At 46.8% G+C, this 13,365-nt stretch overlaps 1 protein-coding gene across 1 annotated transcript; it reads left to right on the top strand.

Moving 5' to 3' along the window:
• Positions 1-3,451: 3,451 nt before the first annotated feature.
• Positions 3,452-10,839, top strand: LOC309436723 (patched domain-containing protein 3-like). Its single transcript, XM_082046166.1, has 4 exons — positions 3,452-4,203; positions 4,441-4,562; positions 6,330-6,475; positions 8,223-10,839. The coding sequence occupies exons 1-4, from the start codon at positions 3,484-3,486 to the stop codon at positions 9,827-9,829; spliced, it is 2,595 nt and encodes an 864-aa protein (XP_081902292.1). The 5' UTR covers positions 3,452-3,483; the 3' UTR covers positions 9,830-10,839.
• The last annotated feature ends 2,526 nt before the right edge of the window (positions 10,840-13,365 follow it).

The raw sequence follows: 13,365 nt of genomic DNA, 5'->3' as shown, positions 1-13,365 counted from the left end.
ATGAACCACAGTGTCGACAACACAGCCTTGTGGTGGTGATGGCTGACCACACAGGAGGCTGAATTAGCAAGAGTGTGGCCAGCACTTCAAGGGAAGTTATTATCTTCCTCTATTCAGCACATCAGACCTCCTTGGCAATACTGTGCTAAAGGTTGGGTACAAGAGAGATACCAGCCTACTGGAGTGAGATCAGTCAAGGGCCACCACGATGTCTGAGTCCTGGAGCACACAATGTACAGAGCCAAGAGAGCTAGATTCAGTCTAGAGAAGACCAAGAGTGAGGAGGATCTTCTTGATGCCTTCGGCTATGTCATGGGAAGGTGCAGAGAAGACCGAGCCAGGACAAGGAACAACTATCACAAGTTGTATCAAGAGAAATTCCAGTAAGATATTGACACAGGCAAAAACTGTTTACTGATTCAAGGAATTTCTGTGATTGTAATTTATTTGCCAATTAACAATCTATTAATTACTGACTCTGGTATCAAAGAAGGCTAAAAACAACCAACCAGCTCTTAGGAAAAACACCCTTGCTTCCCTCCAGACACCTCTTCCCTCACTATTTTTGCTCCTCAGCCCCTTTGGTGAGGCAGTGGGCAGCACAGGAGAATGGGGCCACCACAAGCATGGTGGTTCCTTCACTGGCAGCAGCTTCTTTGAGTTACGTAGCTCCAGCAGCCCCTTGGCTTCAGCCCCTACCAAGACATGGTTTTCTTTCTTTCCTCCTTCCTGCTTCAGCCTGGGGTTTTTTGTTGTTCTTTTGGTTTGTTTTTTTTCCTACTTCTCCTTCTGCTCTGGCCTCATTTCTCCTTTTGCTTGGTGTTTACCACCCTTACTCTAAGATGTTTTCACAGAGGTGCCACAGGCTCCGCTGGAGAAGGGCTCAGCCATGCCCTGCAGTGTGTCCACCAGGGCTAGTTGGAACTGGCCATGACTGGCTCAGGGCAGCCCCTGGCCTCTCCTCACAGAGACCACCCCTGCAGGCCCACTACCAAAACCCTGCCAATCATGAGGGGAAAAAAATCACTACGAAGACAGTCAGACACTGGAACAGGTTGCCCAGAGGCTCTGGAGTCACAGTCCTTGGAGGTTACTCCACACTCAGCTGGACAGAGCCCTGAGCAGCCTGGCCTGACACCCACCACAGCCCTTCTCTGAAGGGGACCAGGATGCCATGAGTGTCAGTGGGCCTTTCCAACCCAAATTATCCTGTGATCCTACAAAATTGTTTGAATCACTTCCAGTCTCAGTAAATGTTTGGAAGAGACAGGAATACACAGACAGACCGAAACTTGCTTGTCTCTGCATTACTGAGGACAGCCTACCGTTCAAATGAAATCATTATCATCACAAAGTTTCTAAGCAAAAATGACAGGGAGGCACAGATAGAGCAGGAGACAGATCCTGTTGTCAGCAGAGAGAAGCAGCTGAGGAGGCAAACCGAAAAAGAGCTTTCAAACACAAAAGGTTGCAAAGTGGGGTGTCTCACCAGCCAGGTACACATTGTTTCTTGATTTCAAAGCGCTGTGCAGAAAGCCCCATGCACTAGAAACTGTATTTGCTCTCCCTGCCCTGCTGTCTCTTCAGCCAGGAGCTGGTTCAGTCCTGGGGCCATCATGACATTCAAGCCATCACCAAAGCCTTGTCTGCACCTGTGAGCCTGAGCTGTGCCTGAGGGAGATCTGGGTTGAATTCTCCTTCTTTCTCCTTGCTGGGTAAAAATGGGTCAGTGGGCCCTGCTGGTGGGAGAGAGAAGGCTCTAGCACCTGGGGTTGAGGGAGGGATTGAACCCAGTTCTGCCCTCCTGGGAATGGTCTGACCGTGGGTGCTATACAACAGGGGAGGCAACTCAGCCACCTGAACAGGACTCATTTGCTTGTCTGCTAGCTTCTTAGAGCTGCTCTTGACTGGCTTATGTAGGCCTGAAGTGGATGATGTATCTGTGTAGGCACATTCTGACACCACCTAGAGCTGAGACTGTTGAGGATATTAGAAATGAATTGATAGTATTTTTTGGTCCCCACAGGTCTTGCAAAGACGTTAACTACAAGCTGCCTAAATGTGGGACACCAGCTATCCCTCTCAGCTTTCTGCTAGGCGTCTGGTATATGTCTGCTTTGCTTCTCACCATTTCGTTAGCATCAGGAAATACAAAGAAGTGTGATATTGTGAATATTTACCTATGCAACAATATTGGCAAACAGTAGTTCACTGGAATCTCCAACAAACAGAACATATCCATCAGGAGAAAGGTTGTGCCTCCATCCACAAATAAAGCTTGACTTGCTGGAAGTCCTGTAGTCCTGTTCCTGGCCCTGCCTCAAGGAGTATTTCAGATTGTATCTTACTAGAAGTCAATATAAAATGCATGGACTAGAACCCAGATTCTTGGAGAGAAGTCTGGTACATACCTTCTGCTTGAAGATGACTCTGAATTGAGAGTTGGTGGAGCCATCTTCCCATGCCATCAAGTCAGACCCCCAAGGCTCAGAAAGAGTTAACCTAAAGGCACCTACCTACCTGTGCCCAATGTACTGAGTACCCTGACTGCGGAGCTGCTGCCACCATCCCATTTCCTGCCTCCTGATCCTTACCAGAGCTTGTCTCCAGCTCCCAAGGAGCCAGAAAGAAACTGGACATGACAAATGGTTGATTTTTATTTTCTCCCTTGTTGAGCTTAAAAAAGTCAGTAACCCTTTATGGCTGGTTTTTCACAGTGAAAGCATTTAGCTGGACAGCGTCTCTTCACGTCTGCTGTATCATCACAACCTGGTCCACTGCCAGGTTATCCTAAAAGCCTTCTTGGTGTCTGGCCATCGGGATAGATGTGTCTCTGTAGTTTATTCCCAGACACAGGTCTATTTTTCTCTGGAGTTTTCTCCATGTAAGAGATGCTACCTCTTCCAGCTGGGTGACTCCTTGACAAGGAGCCTGGCTGGCTGGCTTACGCTCATGGGTGGCAACCCTGTCTCCTTAGGATGAGAGAGAAGTAGTACCTGCAACTTTTCTTAGCAAGTACTGGCAGGAGAGTAGAGGGTTGCTTCTTTCACAGAAGGGCACGAAGTGACTTGTGATGAATTAGCTAATTGGCTAGACACCTCTCCAGAAGTATCACACCTGAGCTTAATGTTCTCCTTGGCCAGAGGATACTCAGATCATTGTCACCAAGAACACCAGGCTGCAGGGTATTTATTTGCCGGCTTGCAGGGCGGCAGAACCGGGCGCCGGGCAGCGCCCAGCACGACGGGCGCTGTGACGGCACCGAGGCCTCGGCAGGACCTGAGCCCGGGGCGCGGCGGGGGAGCCTCGTGCCCCCGCCCGCCTGTGCGGGTAGCGGCGGCGGCCGCGGAGAGTCAGAGCAGGGGAGGGCGCGGCCGCCTGCCCCACCGAGCAGCGCTCATTCGCTCCGCGGCCCCCGCGGGCACAGGGCGGCTCTGCCCCGGCCAGGAGCTGCTGCCGGCAGCCCGTGTCCCCGACTCGCCCATGGCGGAGCCGCCGCACCCCGCGGAGCGCTGCTCCTGCCGCAACACCAACTGCCTGGAGCGGCCGCTCAGGCGGCTCTTCCGAGGGCTGGGGGGCGCCGTGGCCGCCTGGCCCTGGCCCTTCGTGCTGCTGCCGCTGCTGCTGTCGGGCGGGTTGGGCGCCGGCTTCGTGTTCCTGAGGCAGCGGCAGGCGAACGACATCGAGGAGCAGTTCACGCCGACGTGGGGGCCCGCCAAGGCCGACCGCGACTTCGTGCAGCGGTTCTTCCCCACCAACGACTCGGAGCGCTTCTCCGCCGCGCGCCTGCCCACCGAGGGCACCTACGCCGCCTTCATCGCCGTGGCGACGGGGAACGGCTCGGTCCTGGCCCCGGCGGCGCGGCGCGACGTGCTGCGGCTGGACGCGGTGATGCGCGCCCGCGGTTACGAGCAGCTCTGCGCTGTCAGCAACGGCACCTGCGCCATCCCCAACCCGCTACAGTACGATGTGACTGCCCTGGAGAACCTCACCTTCCCCTTCAGCGGCGGCTTCTTCCTGGGGACCGTGCTGGGCGGCGTGCAGACGGACCCCGACGGGCGGGTGCTGTCGGCGCGGGCGCTGAGGCTGCTGTATTACCTGCGGGAGGACGGCCCCGCGGCGGAGAAGAGCCGGCAGTGGCTGGAGAGCTTCTTGCTGGAAATGCCGTCGGAGCTGGCGGCGCTGGGCATCACCGCTGTTCGGGTGAGCAGGGGCGGGTACAGCCGTGCCGCGGCCGCCGGGACCCGAGATGCCCGGGCTGCCTCATCGCCGGAAAGAACAGGAGATGGTAGAGGGAGAAGGCGAGGAGGGCCCGCAGGTTGCGAGGGCTGTGGAAATGCGTTAGTGCTAACGTGATGTTTAGCATTGCCTGTGTGTGTGCATAAAGACTAAGAAAAAAAAGTAGAAATGCTTCATCTTTCGTTGTTGTTTTAACAACAGGTGACTTACTTTACCTCGCTGTCCAGACAACAAGAGTTTGAAAGAAATACCAAGAGGGTGATCCCACTCTTCTCCATAACCTATTTATTGACAGTAACATTTTCAGTCATCTCTTGTCTAAGGTAAAATGTCTTCTAAGCTGTAGATCAGTGAGAAGTGACCGCTGCTCTTCTTTACCTTGCCTAAATTGGTTCCTACTTTTGTCAAGTGAAGTCATTCTTGAAGCTGCAGACTTCAGGGGACATTTAGTAACAGGCAAACAAATTTATTTCTTTGCTGTTTCTCTCCTATTTGTGCATATTTCCCAACTGCTTAAATGGGCCTCATGATAAGTACCAGATGAAGACCTGAATAACTGTTCAGTTCAGACATGCACAGCTTGAATGTTCTCTGAAGCCATCAGTCATTTCTGTAGTCCCTGCCTCATAAGAATCCTTTCTGTAGCTGATGGGTTTGAATCTATTTAAACAACTGAAACAACCCCCTACTCTTCATCTTTTTAAGATGTCTGAGGTGCTGTTGCTTTGACCCTGAAAAACACTATGCCGAACACTTGTGAAGGGTTGATGAACAGGTTCTACTTTACCCTCTGTGAGAAAGGGGCCAGAAGCATGATCTAGACAGCCTGGTAGGAGCAGAATTCTGCACAAGTACTTCTGTTGAATAAGCTTACCAGCTGAACTCACCATATCCAGTGGAGACACTCACCAAAAATGGGCATAAAAGTCAAACAGGGAAGAAATTTTGCGGGAGGGAAGAAATAAAAGGTGCTATTGCTAAGGTTTTTCTACCACTTTCTTGCTTCATTTGTAGCTTCTGTCCTCATCCTGCCCGCAAGATGCTATAATAATGCTTTGTAAAGATCAGTTTTAAAGGGGAAGGAAGCAGGGGAGGGAGGAAGAAGTGTACCTGTTAAGATCCGTTTGCACTTGTTTCTGCCACTGCTCAGTTAAGGTTCAGATAGATGATCACTGGCTTCAGAGATCACCGCATGTCTGGGTACAGCTTTAGGTGTTCTTCTTGCTAGTAGAGTCTGAGCCTTAATTGCTGTCCACAAAGAACTTAGCCTGCCCCTTTCTTTGTGCTGGTGGAAGGGGAACCATTGTACATTTGACAACCATATGGCAGCGTTTGTGTGCTGTGCTTGAGAAAGAAAGGTGTCCAATGGTGGGCTTGTTGGTTTAGTGTTTGCATCATGCCCATCAGGCCACACGATTTCTGGATATCGGCTGTCTCACGTACAGTCATTCATGAGCACAGTCATAGCAAGGGTAGTTCCACAACCCACACTTCTTGCCTTGGAAGCTAGAGGTTCTCTTAAAATTCAGAAACAATCTACAGCCTGGAAAATATTGCTTATCAGTTGAGAAGCAACTCTTAGCCGCTTCTCTTTCATGGGGAATCCTTGAGCCGGCTCTCAGGGGTGTCTTGGCAAATGGCTGGCAGCCAATCTGTCTGCTGAGAAAGCTGCTCTGCACAGCACTTACTGCCTGGGAGATGCTTCCGTACTACACTGATACACTACACCAAGAACCTGTGTAAAAGTCAAGAGCTTCTACAAATTCATCATTTTTTGGGTCACCCTAAATCTAGACTCTTAGGGGTAGAGCTGATGTATCTTTATCTTGCCAGCTCTCTTGTTATTGATGCCAAGATCAGTACACATCTTTACGCTTATGGATATAACTGGACAGCAGTAATAATGTATTTAGCACCTCCTATATAAATTAATCTAATTCTGACAGCTGGGAGCTCTCCTCACAAACAGCAGCTTTCCTCAACAGCTCTTTTCACATACAGGCTGTCGTTGTTATCTGTGCACTTCTCATGCCAAACACCTTGCTGAAATATTTGACATGTAACTAAGATGTTCCTTAAAATATTTTCAGACTGAGCTGTATAAGAAATAATGTCTGGCTTGCGTGCTGTGGAGTGGTCTCTGCCGGTTTAGCTGTATTAAGCAGCTTTGGATTGCTGCTCTTCTGTGGAGTCCCGTTTGTGGTCACTGTAGCAGGCGCGCCATTTCTTATCCTAGGTAAGTAGACAAAGCAAGTCAGATTCAGGTACAAAGACTGAAGTGGAGTTAAAACAACCTGACACTGTTAGTCTTTCATGATGTGAGCATCAGATCCTACGCAGTTTCATCATGTAGTAAGGAGAGGAGACGCTTGGAGGTGCAGCCTCCTCTGAGCTCCCACAGGCGGGTGAGCCGCTCAGCTCAGGGCACCCACGCTGGGGCTGGAGCCGGGCTCTGGCACAAGGGCAGCTCCTCCCAAAAAATAGTGCTTGCTCTAGTTCTCTTGCTGAGGTATGAGAACTATAAATGACAGGGTAGTAAGGTGAGCACTTCTGGCATTGTTCTAGCATCCCTGGTAATTTAGCCATGGTGATTAATCATTTGTTTAACTAGTGCTAATACTTGCGGTGAGCTCAACTGGTCTTTGTCACTGCATTCCCCTGTATTCTCCTGGGTTGACAGAAGCTTTGTGTCACACCAGATATCTAATGCAAACGCTCCTTAGGGCATGCATTGTCTCTTTGTTTCCTGCATAGTTGAAATGCATTTGTATTTGCTTTTGTTTGGTCATCAATTGCAGAGGCTCTAAATTTCAGAAAGACCCTTTTGTATACCAGGGAAGGGGCTTAAGCCAGTCTCTTCAGATCTTTATGAGGAGTGAGCAGACTTTTGTCCTCCTTGCATTAGACCAAAAAAATTATCAGCCTGCTTGGTTTCCAGCAGCAGCTCGACTCGCTGCCATCCAGCAACAACTTTTGTTGTTGCTTGTGCTGCTTGTGCTGCTTGTGCTGCTTGTGCTGCTTAATTTATCTTTGCACGTTTACTGGCAATTGCCTATTGAGGCAGCAGGTAGTGATTTCATCTGTTCTTTTATGCTCAGCTATATCATCTGTGCTTACTCTGCTGTTCACACAGTCTTGCTTCCCCTTTTTGTGTGATTAGATTTCAGGGAATAGAAGAGCCCTTGATAGAGTAACATGGGCAAAATACTGAACGGTCTCTGATTAAAATCTCAAGAGTTAGCAGAGCTGAGAGAAGCACATTGGCTCTTCTTTCTAGAACTTGGGCTCTCTTACTCTTGTATCTTAACAAAAGTTCTAGCCTAGGACCCAGTCTTCCTGACAGGGTTTCCCAGGACTCTGATGAGTAATGTATGCAGGCACATCAATACAAATGTGAAGATAAATGAATAATAAATCATAAATAAATGCTTAAAGATAAGCCGGAGAAAAGATAAGTGGAGAGCAGAAAGCATGAAAAAGTGTACCACTGGAAAAGTGGCATCATTGTTTTCCCATGTGACGGCAACTGTTCTCCCTGTCTGCTGAATGCAGAGCAAGAAATTATTGGTCTAATTTGCTGCAGTGATGAAGAAATTCCGGAGATAATGGGGGATGCTTCCAGTGATAAGGATAGTCACGCATCAGAGTAAGCAATGTACATAATCACTGGACAGCTGGACTCCAGAGACAACGCATGTGTCATAGTTGCACTTGCTGTGCTCAGTCCTTCAGCACAGCAGAGTGACAGATCAACAACCCATCAGCTCACCAGGAGTTTCTGAAATGTAATAAATTCAGCTACCCACAAAGGAACTATTTTCCTGTATCTGTTTAACTCGTATCAGCACTACAGCAATGTTAATAGCCTAACTTTCTTTTTCAAAATTTTGTGCAGACTTAAATGCAATTCATTTTGCACTTTTGTTGGGTGTTAGTGGAAGCAGCCATTTGCCATGCAGCATTAACTTTTTGTCCTCCTGCAGGAGTTGGTGTTGATGACATGTTCATCATGATCGCTTGCTGGGAACAAAGCTCAAGAAAAGAAGGTAAATCAAGTGTTAAGTCTCGTCTGGCTGAGACCTACGCCGAAGCAGCACTTTCTGTGACCATCACCACTTTCACAGATGTTTTGGCTTTCTTCATTGGAATCTGGACTGCCTTTCCATCAGTGAGATCGTTTTGCCTCTACACAGGCACTGCTTTTGTCTTCTGCTATATATATACCATGACCTTCTTTGGGGCAATTATTGTATTAAATCATAAAAGAGAGCAAGGAAACAGACACTGGCTAACTTGTATGCCTGTGGGCGATAAAGATCGGGCTGAGGCGTCTTGCTTGTACAATGCTTGCTGTATAGGCAAGTGTTCTGGGGAGTCACCTCAGCCAGAAAGTGAACATCCAATGAGCATATTCTTTAAGAAGTATTATGGTCCTTTTTTTACAAATAAATGGATCAAGCTACTTGTGGTGCTGCTGTACGGAGCATACTTGGGTGGCAGTGTTTATGGATGTACTCAGATCAGGGAAGGCATCGATCTTCGAAATCTGGCAAGTGATGACTCTTACGTTATTCCATTCTATGATGACCATTACAAATACTTCTCAGTATATGGACTCAGGGTCATGGTTGTCATTACAGAAAGCGTAGATTACTGGAATGAGACTGTTCGTCTTGGCATTGAGAACTGCATGCAGAATTTAGAGGGCATTTCCTATGTAGATCAGAACCTCTCAGAGTCATGGCTGAGAGTTTACACAAGACTTGCAAATGGTGGTTTGATAAATATAAATAGTCAGAATCTCTTCATTAATAACTTACCTGTACTGTTCCAAATGGTTCCTGGTGTTGAGTGGGACATTAACAAGACTCAGGATAAAATAGAAGCTTCACGTTTCTTTATCCAGACGGTGAACGTGACCTCAGCTGTTGATGAGAAGAATCTTCTCCGTCAGTTGAGAGAGACAGCCAAGCAGTGCAGTGTTCCATTAATGGTGTATCACCCAGCGTTCATCTACTACGATCAGTTCCTGGTCATAGTGCAGAACACCATTCAGAATATCATCGTGGCCACTGGGGCAATGCTCATTGTCTCCCTTTTGCTTATTCCCAGCCCGTTATGTTGCTTGTGGGTGACTTTTGCCATAGTTTCAGTTATAGTTGGTGTTGCTGGTTTCATGACATTTTGGAACATCAATCTAGATTCCATATCCATGATCAACCTGGTCATTTGCATAGGGTTTTCAGTAGATTTTTCTGCTCATATTTCCTATGCCTTTGTGACATGTGGAGAGTCCTCAGCCAATAAAAGGGCAATTGAAGCTCTGTCCTTGCTGGGTTACCCGGTATTACAAGGGGCAGTTTCTACTATAATAGGAGTAGTTGTCCTGGCTGCAGCAAAAACCTACATTTTTAGGACATTTTTCAAGATCATGTTCCTTGTTATTTTATTTGGGGTTCTTCATGGTCTTGTTTTTATTCCAGTGTTTTTAACCTTTTTTGGAAACTTTGGCAGATCACCCCACGATACTAAATCTAAAAAGCTAGAACTTAGGTTTATGAATGATAAAGATTGTCGAAAACTAAGTTAAATGTAATATATTATATATTTATTACATGTAGGCTAAAATTCAGTGACTTTCAGGGAATGTAAGAAATTAAGAAAATGAAGGACAGAAAAATAAATACAACAGGGAAGCAAAGGCTTCAGAATAGACAGGCAAGAAAAATAACAGAAGAAATAAAAACATACAGAATGGATTTGCATTTCTCATTTTTGTGTGCTTGACTAACACTTAATATTTAAATCCTTTTTTGTGACTTGTTTACTGAATGTATTAGAATTATTATAAGCCCTGACCACTGCACCAGTTTAACAGATTACGTTACAGGTTTGTCAGGCAATGTACACAGGGGGAAGGACAGCTCCCGGGGGTTTGCATTTCCCGCCTGGTGACCTTGATGCTGTAACACAGCCCACGCTGAGCCTGAAGACAATTTTCCCCCAAGAGGCTCAAACCTGGAGGTTTCACAGCAGGATTACAAGAACTCAGAACCGCCTTGGACTGCAATGATTCCTAAGCCTTCAGGAGGCAAAGTCTGCTTAGGCTTCTAATGAGAAACCCTCAGGGATCATAAACGGACTCAGATTTTCTCTTCAGATCTTTTTCTTGGTGTCCTTTTTCCTCACTATGATTAAACATCATGTAGCTTTAAGAAGACTGTGCATAGCTTCTGTTGGCTGCAGTTTGCAAAGGGATATGCTGTAGGTGATGGAACTTGTATGGAACCTCCTGGGAAGACACTGTGCCAGGGCATGACAGGGCAAGGATTCACTAGACGGAATCACACCCTGATTTAGGACAAAGTGAAAAAGCAACTCAGGTCTAAGCCGTTAGTCCTAAAACTATAAACCTATAAATTCTATCGTGTTCATCAGTGACAATGCATCCTGTGAAGTGTTATAGAGCAGAGGAGCTTTCACTGAAATAACAGCTAATAGTGTATTGGGTGGTCTTTGAACCTGTAGGGACAAGACACTGGATGAGAAGTCAATTCATAATTTGTTCCCAGTGTAACGAGCTACCTGTTGGAAATAAACAAATGGTGGTAACTGCTGTTTGTAATTTTGGAAAAATTGGTCTAGGAGATATTAAACCATTCAGTCTAAATCTACAGCTGTGGAATGTTTCTTCTGAGAGACGCAGCAAGTGTGACAAAGCCGGGTCTGCATCTGTTCTGTGGGGGTTTCTGACCAGTTGCGTGAGGCCCAGTAGCCAGGTCCTTCTGTCCTTCCTGCTGTCTCTCTTTATGGGGACAGTAGACCAGAAAACAAGTCATCGAGAAATTAACTTCCAGGAAAAATGAAGTACTGACACTAATTTTCCAAGCAGCGAATCCTAGTCTACAAGCATCAAATATTTCACAGTATCACAGTATGTTTGGGATTGGATGGGACCTCAGAAGATCATCTAGTCCAATCCCCTGCTGGAGCAGGAACGCCTAGGTGAGGTCGCACAGGAACATGTCCAGGCAGGTTTTGAATGTCTCCAGGGAAGGAGACTCCACAACCTCCCTGGGCAGCCTGTTCCAGTGCTCTGTCACCCACACTGAGAAGTTTTTTCTCAAACTTAAGTGGAACCTCTTGTGTTCCAGCTTGATCCCATTACCCCTTGTCCTATCATTGTTTGCCACCAAGAAGAGCCTGGCTCCATCCCCATGGCACTCACCCTTTATATATCTATAAACATTAATAAGGTCACCCCTTAGTCTCCTCTTCTCCAAACTAAAGAGACCCAGCTCCCTCAGCCTTTCTTCATAAGGGAGATGCTCCACTCCCTTAATCATCTTTGTTGCCCTGCACTGGACTCTCTCCAGCAGTTCCCTGTCTTTCTTGAACTGAGGGGCCCAGAACTGGACACAATATTCCAGATGGGGTCTCACCAGGGCAGAGTAGAGGGGAAGGAGGACCTCCCTCGATCTACTAACCACCCCCCTTCTAATATACCCCTGGATGCCATTGGCCTTCCTGGCCACAAGGGCACAGTGCTGGCTCATGGTCATCCTGTTGTCCACCAGGACCCCCAGGTCCCTTTCCCCTACACTGCTCTCTAATATGTAATTTCCCAACCTATACTGGAACCTGGGGTTGTTCCTGCCCAGATGCAGGACTCTACACTTTCCCTTGTTAAATTTCATCAGGTTATTCCCCGCCCAACTCTCCAGCCTGTCCAGGTCTCTGGATGGCAGCACAGCCTTCTGGCGTGTCAGCCACTCCTCCCAGCTTAGTGTCATCAGCAAACTTGCTGATAGTTTTCAATTTAGAGTCACTATGAAAGCTACATAACAAAGCCCTAGGTAAATCACTGACAGCCAAGAAGAAATTGTGTGACCAGTTCCTCAGTATGGGCTGAATCTGGACTGCAACAAGAGCATTTATCAAAGAACACTGACAACATTCTGTCCAAAAGCTGTTATTGACTATGCTGCCACAGAAAATGAAACTAAAATGAAAATCCAAAACTTATCAAAACATTTTGATCTTGTGCAGGGTTTCTCAAAATGGGGGCAAAAAAAGGTGCCAGAGACCACATAGAGTTTACTTCAATCTTTGCTATGAATATATGAATACTACTTTGTTAGTTGTTCAGACAGTACAGTGATGGACAAAAATAAAACATTTAGAGAGATGCTCTGAAGAGTAACAACTACAGTCATCCCTATGACATGTCATATATCCCTTCGTAAAAGCAAAATGAAATAAAGTGCAAAGCTGGTTTTGGAGTACTTAATGTGCTTAAAAACAGAAGTGCACTTCAGCTGATGCATCTTTTATCCCTAGGTCCTAGAGCTGTAGCTTTTTTGCTTTGTGGAGATAAAAAATCAAAACAAACCCACTGACTGCCTGATCACCCACCGCTCTACCTATGACAGCTTGATAGGTCTTGTATGAAATTATTTGCAAAAGGTATCCTGAACTTTCCTGCCAATTTCTATCTCCAAAGAATGTTGTGTTTCCTTTTTGTTCCTGTTTTTCTGTGTAACCTTCCTACCCGGAAAGGCACTCAAGGCAAATCGGTGCGCGTTGTTTCATCACTAGGGCAGCTGAATATTCTACTGTGAAAGTAGCTCTGTAATAATAGAAACGTTTACTAAAAGTTACAGATCTTGCAACACTCCAGAGTTGGAGAGCACGTTTTGGAGAAACAGTTCTTGGAATAGTTGTCCAAGATGGAAAACCAGTATCAATCTCAGAAATCTGCTCCTGAGGTAGATGTCAAACCCCAGCACTACTACAGCCCGTATGGTGCATCAGTGAATCTGTGTTCCAGGCAGCGGCATCACATCGCCAGCACAGGGCACGAACCACAAAGCTCGGTTCAAGAAAAACAAAACTGAAAAAACCCAACCCCATGCAGCAGAGTTCTCGCTTCTCTCATTAAATGACTCAATGTCCATATTAGTGCTTTTATTAGGGCAAATGATCCAGCCATCTCTGCACTGATTGCTGCAGGAGCAGATAATGCACTCACATGGGCCAGTACCAGAGGAAGGCATCTTAGTGGAGAAAAGGAGCAGGACTCACTTTTTTTGCATAGAGCAAGAAGCTCTCGAATGAGAAAAATAA

This window comes from Streptopelia decaocto (assembly GCF_964273445.1).
Source record: "Streptopelia decaocto genome assembly, chromosome: 2".
In the NCBI taxonomy this organism is placed as follows: Eukaryota; Metazoa; Chordata; class Aves; order Columbiformes; family Columbidae; genus Streptopelia; species Streptopelia decaocto.
This window is presented reverse-complemented; position numbering and strand designations above follow the sequence as displayed.

Excerpts from the sequence above, each read along its gene's own strand:
- LOC309436723 (XM_082046166.1), top strand. The coding sequence starts at position 3,484 with ATGGCGGAGCCGCCGCACCCCGCGGAGCGCTGCTCCTGCCGCAACACC. Across the intron at positions 4,204-4,440 it reads TGGGCATCACCGCTGTTCGG|GTGACTTACTTTACCTCGCT; the intron begins GTGAGCAGGGGC and ends TTTTAACAACAG. Across the intron at positions 4,563-6,329 it reads TCAGTCATCTCTTGTCTAAG|ACTGAGCTGTATAAGAAATA; the intron begins GTAAAATGTCTT and ends AAATATTTTCAG.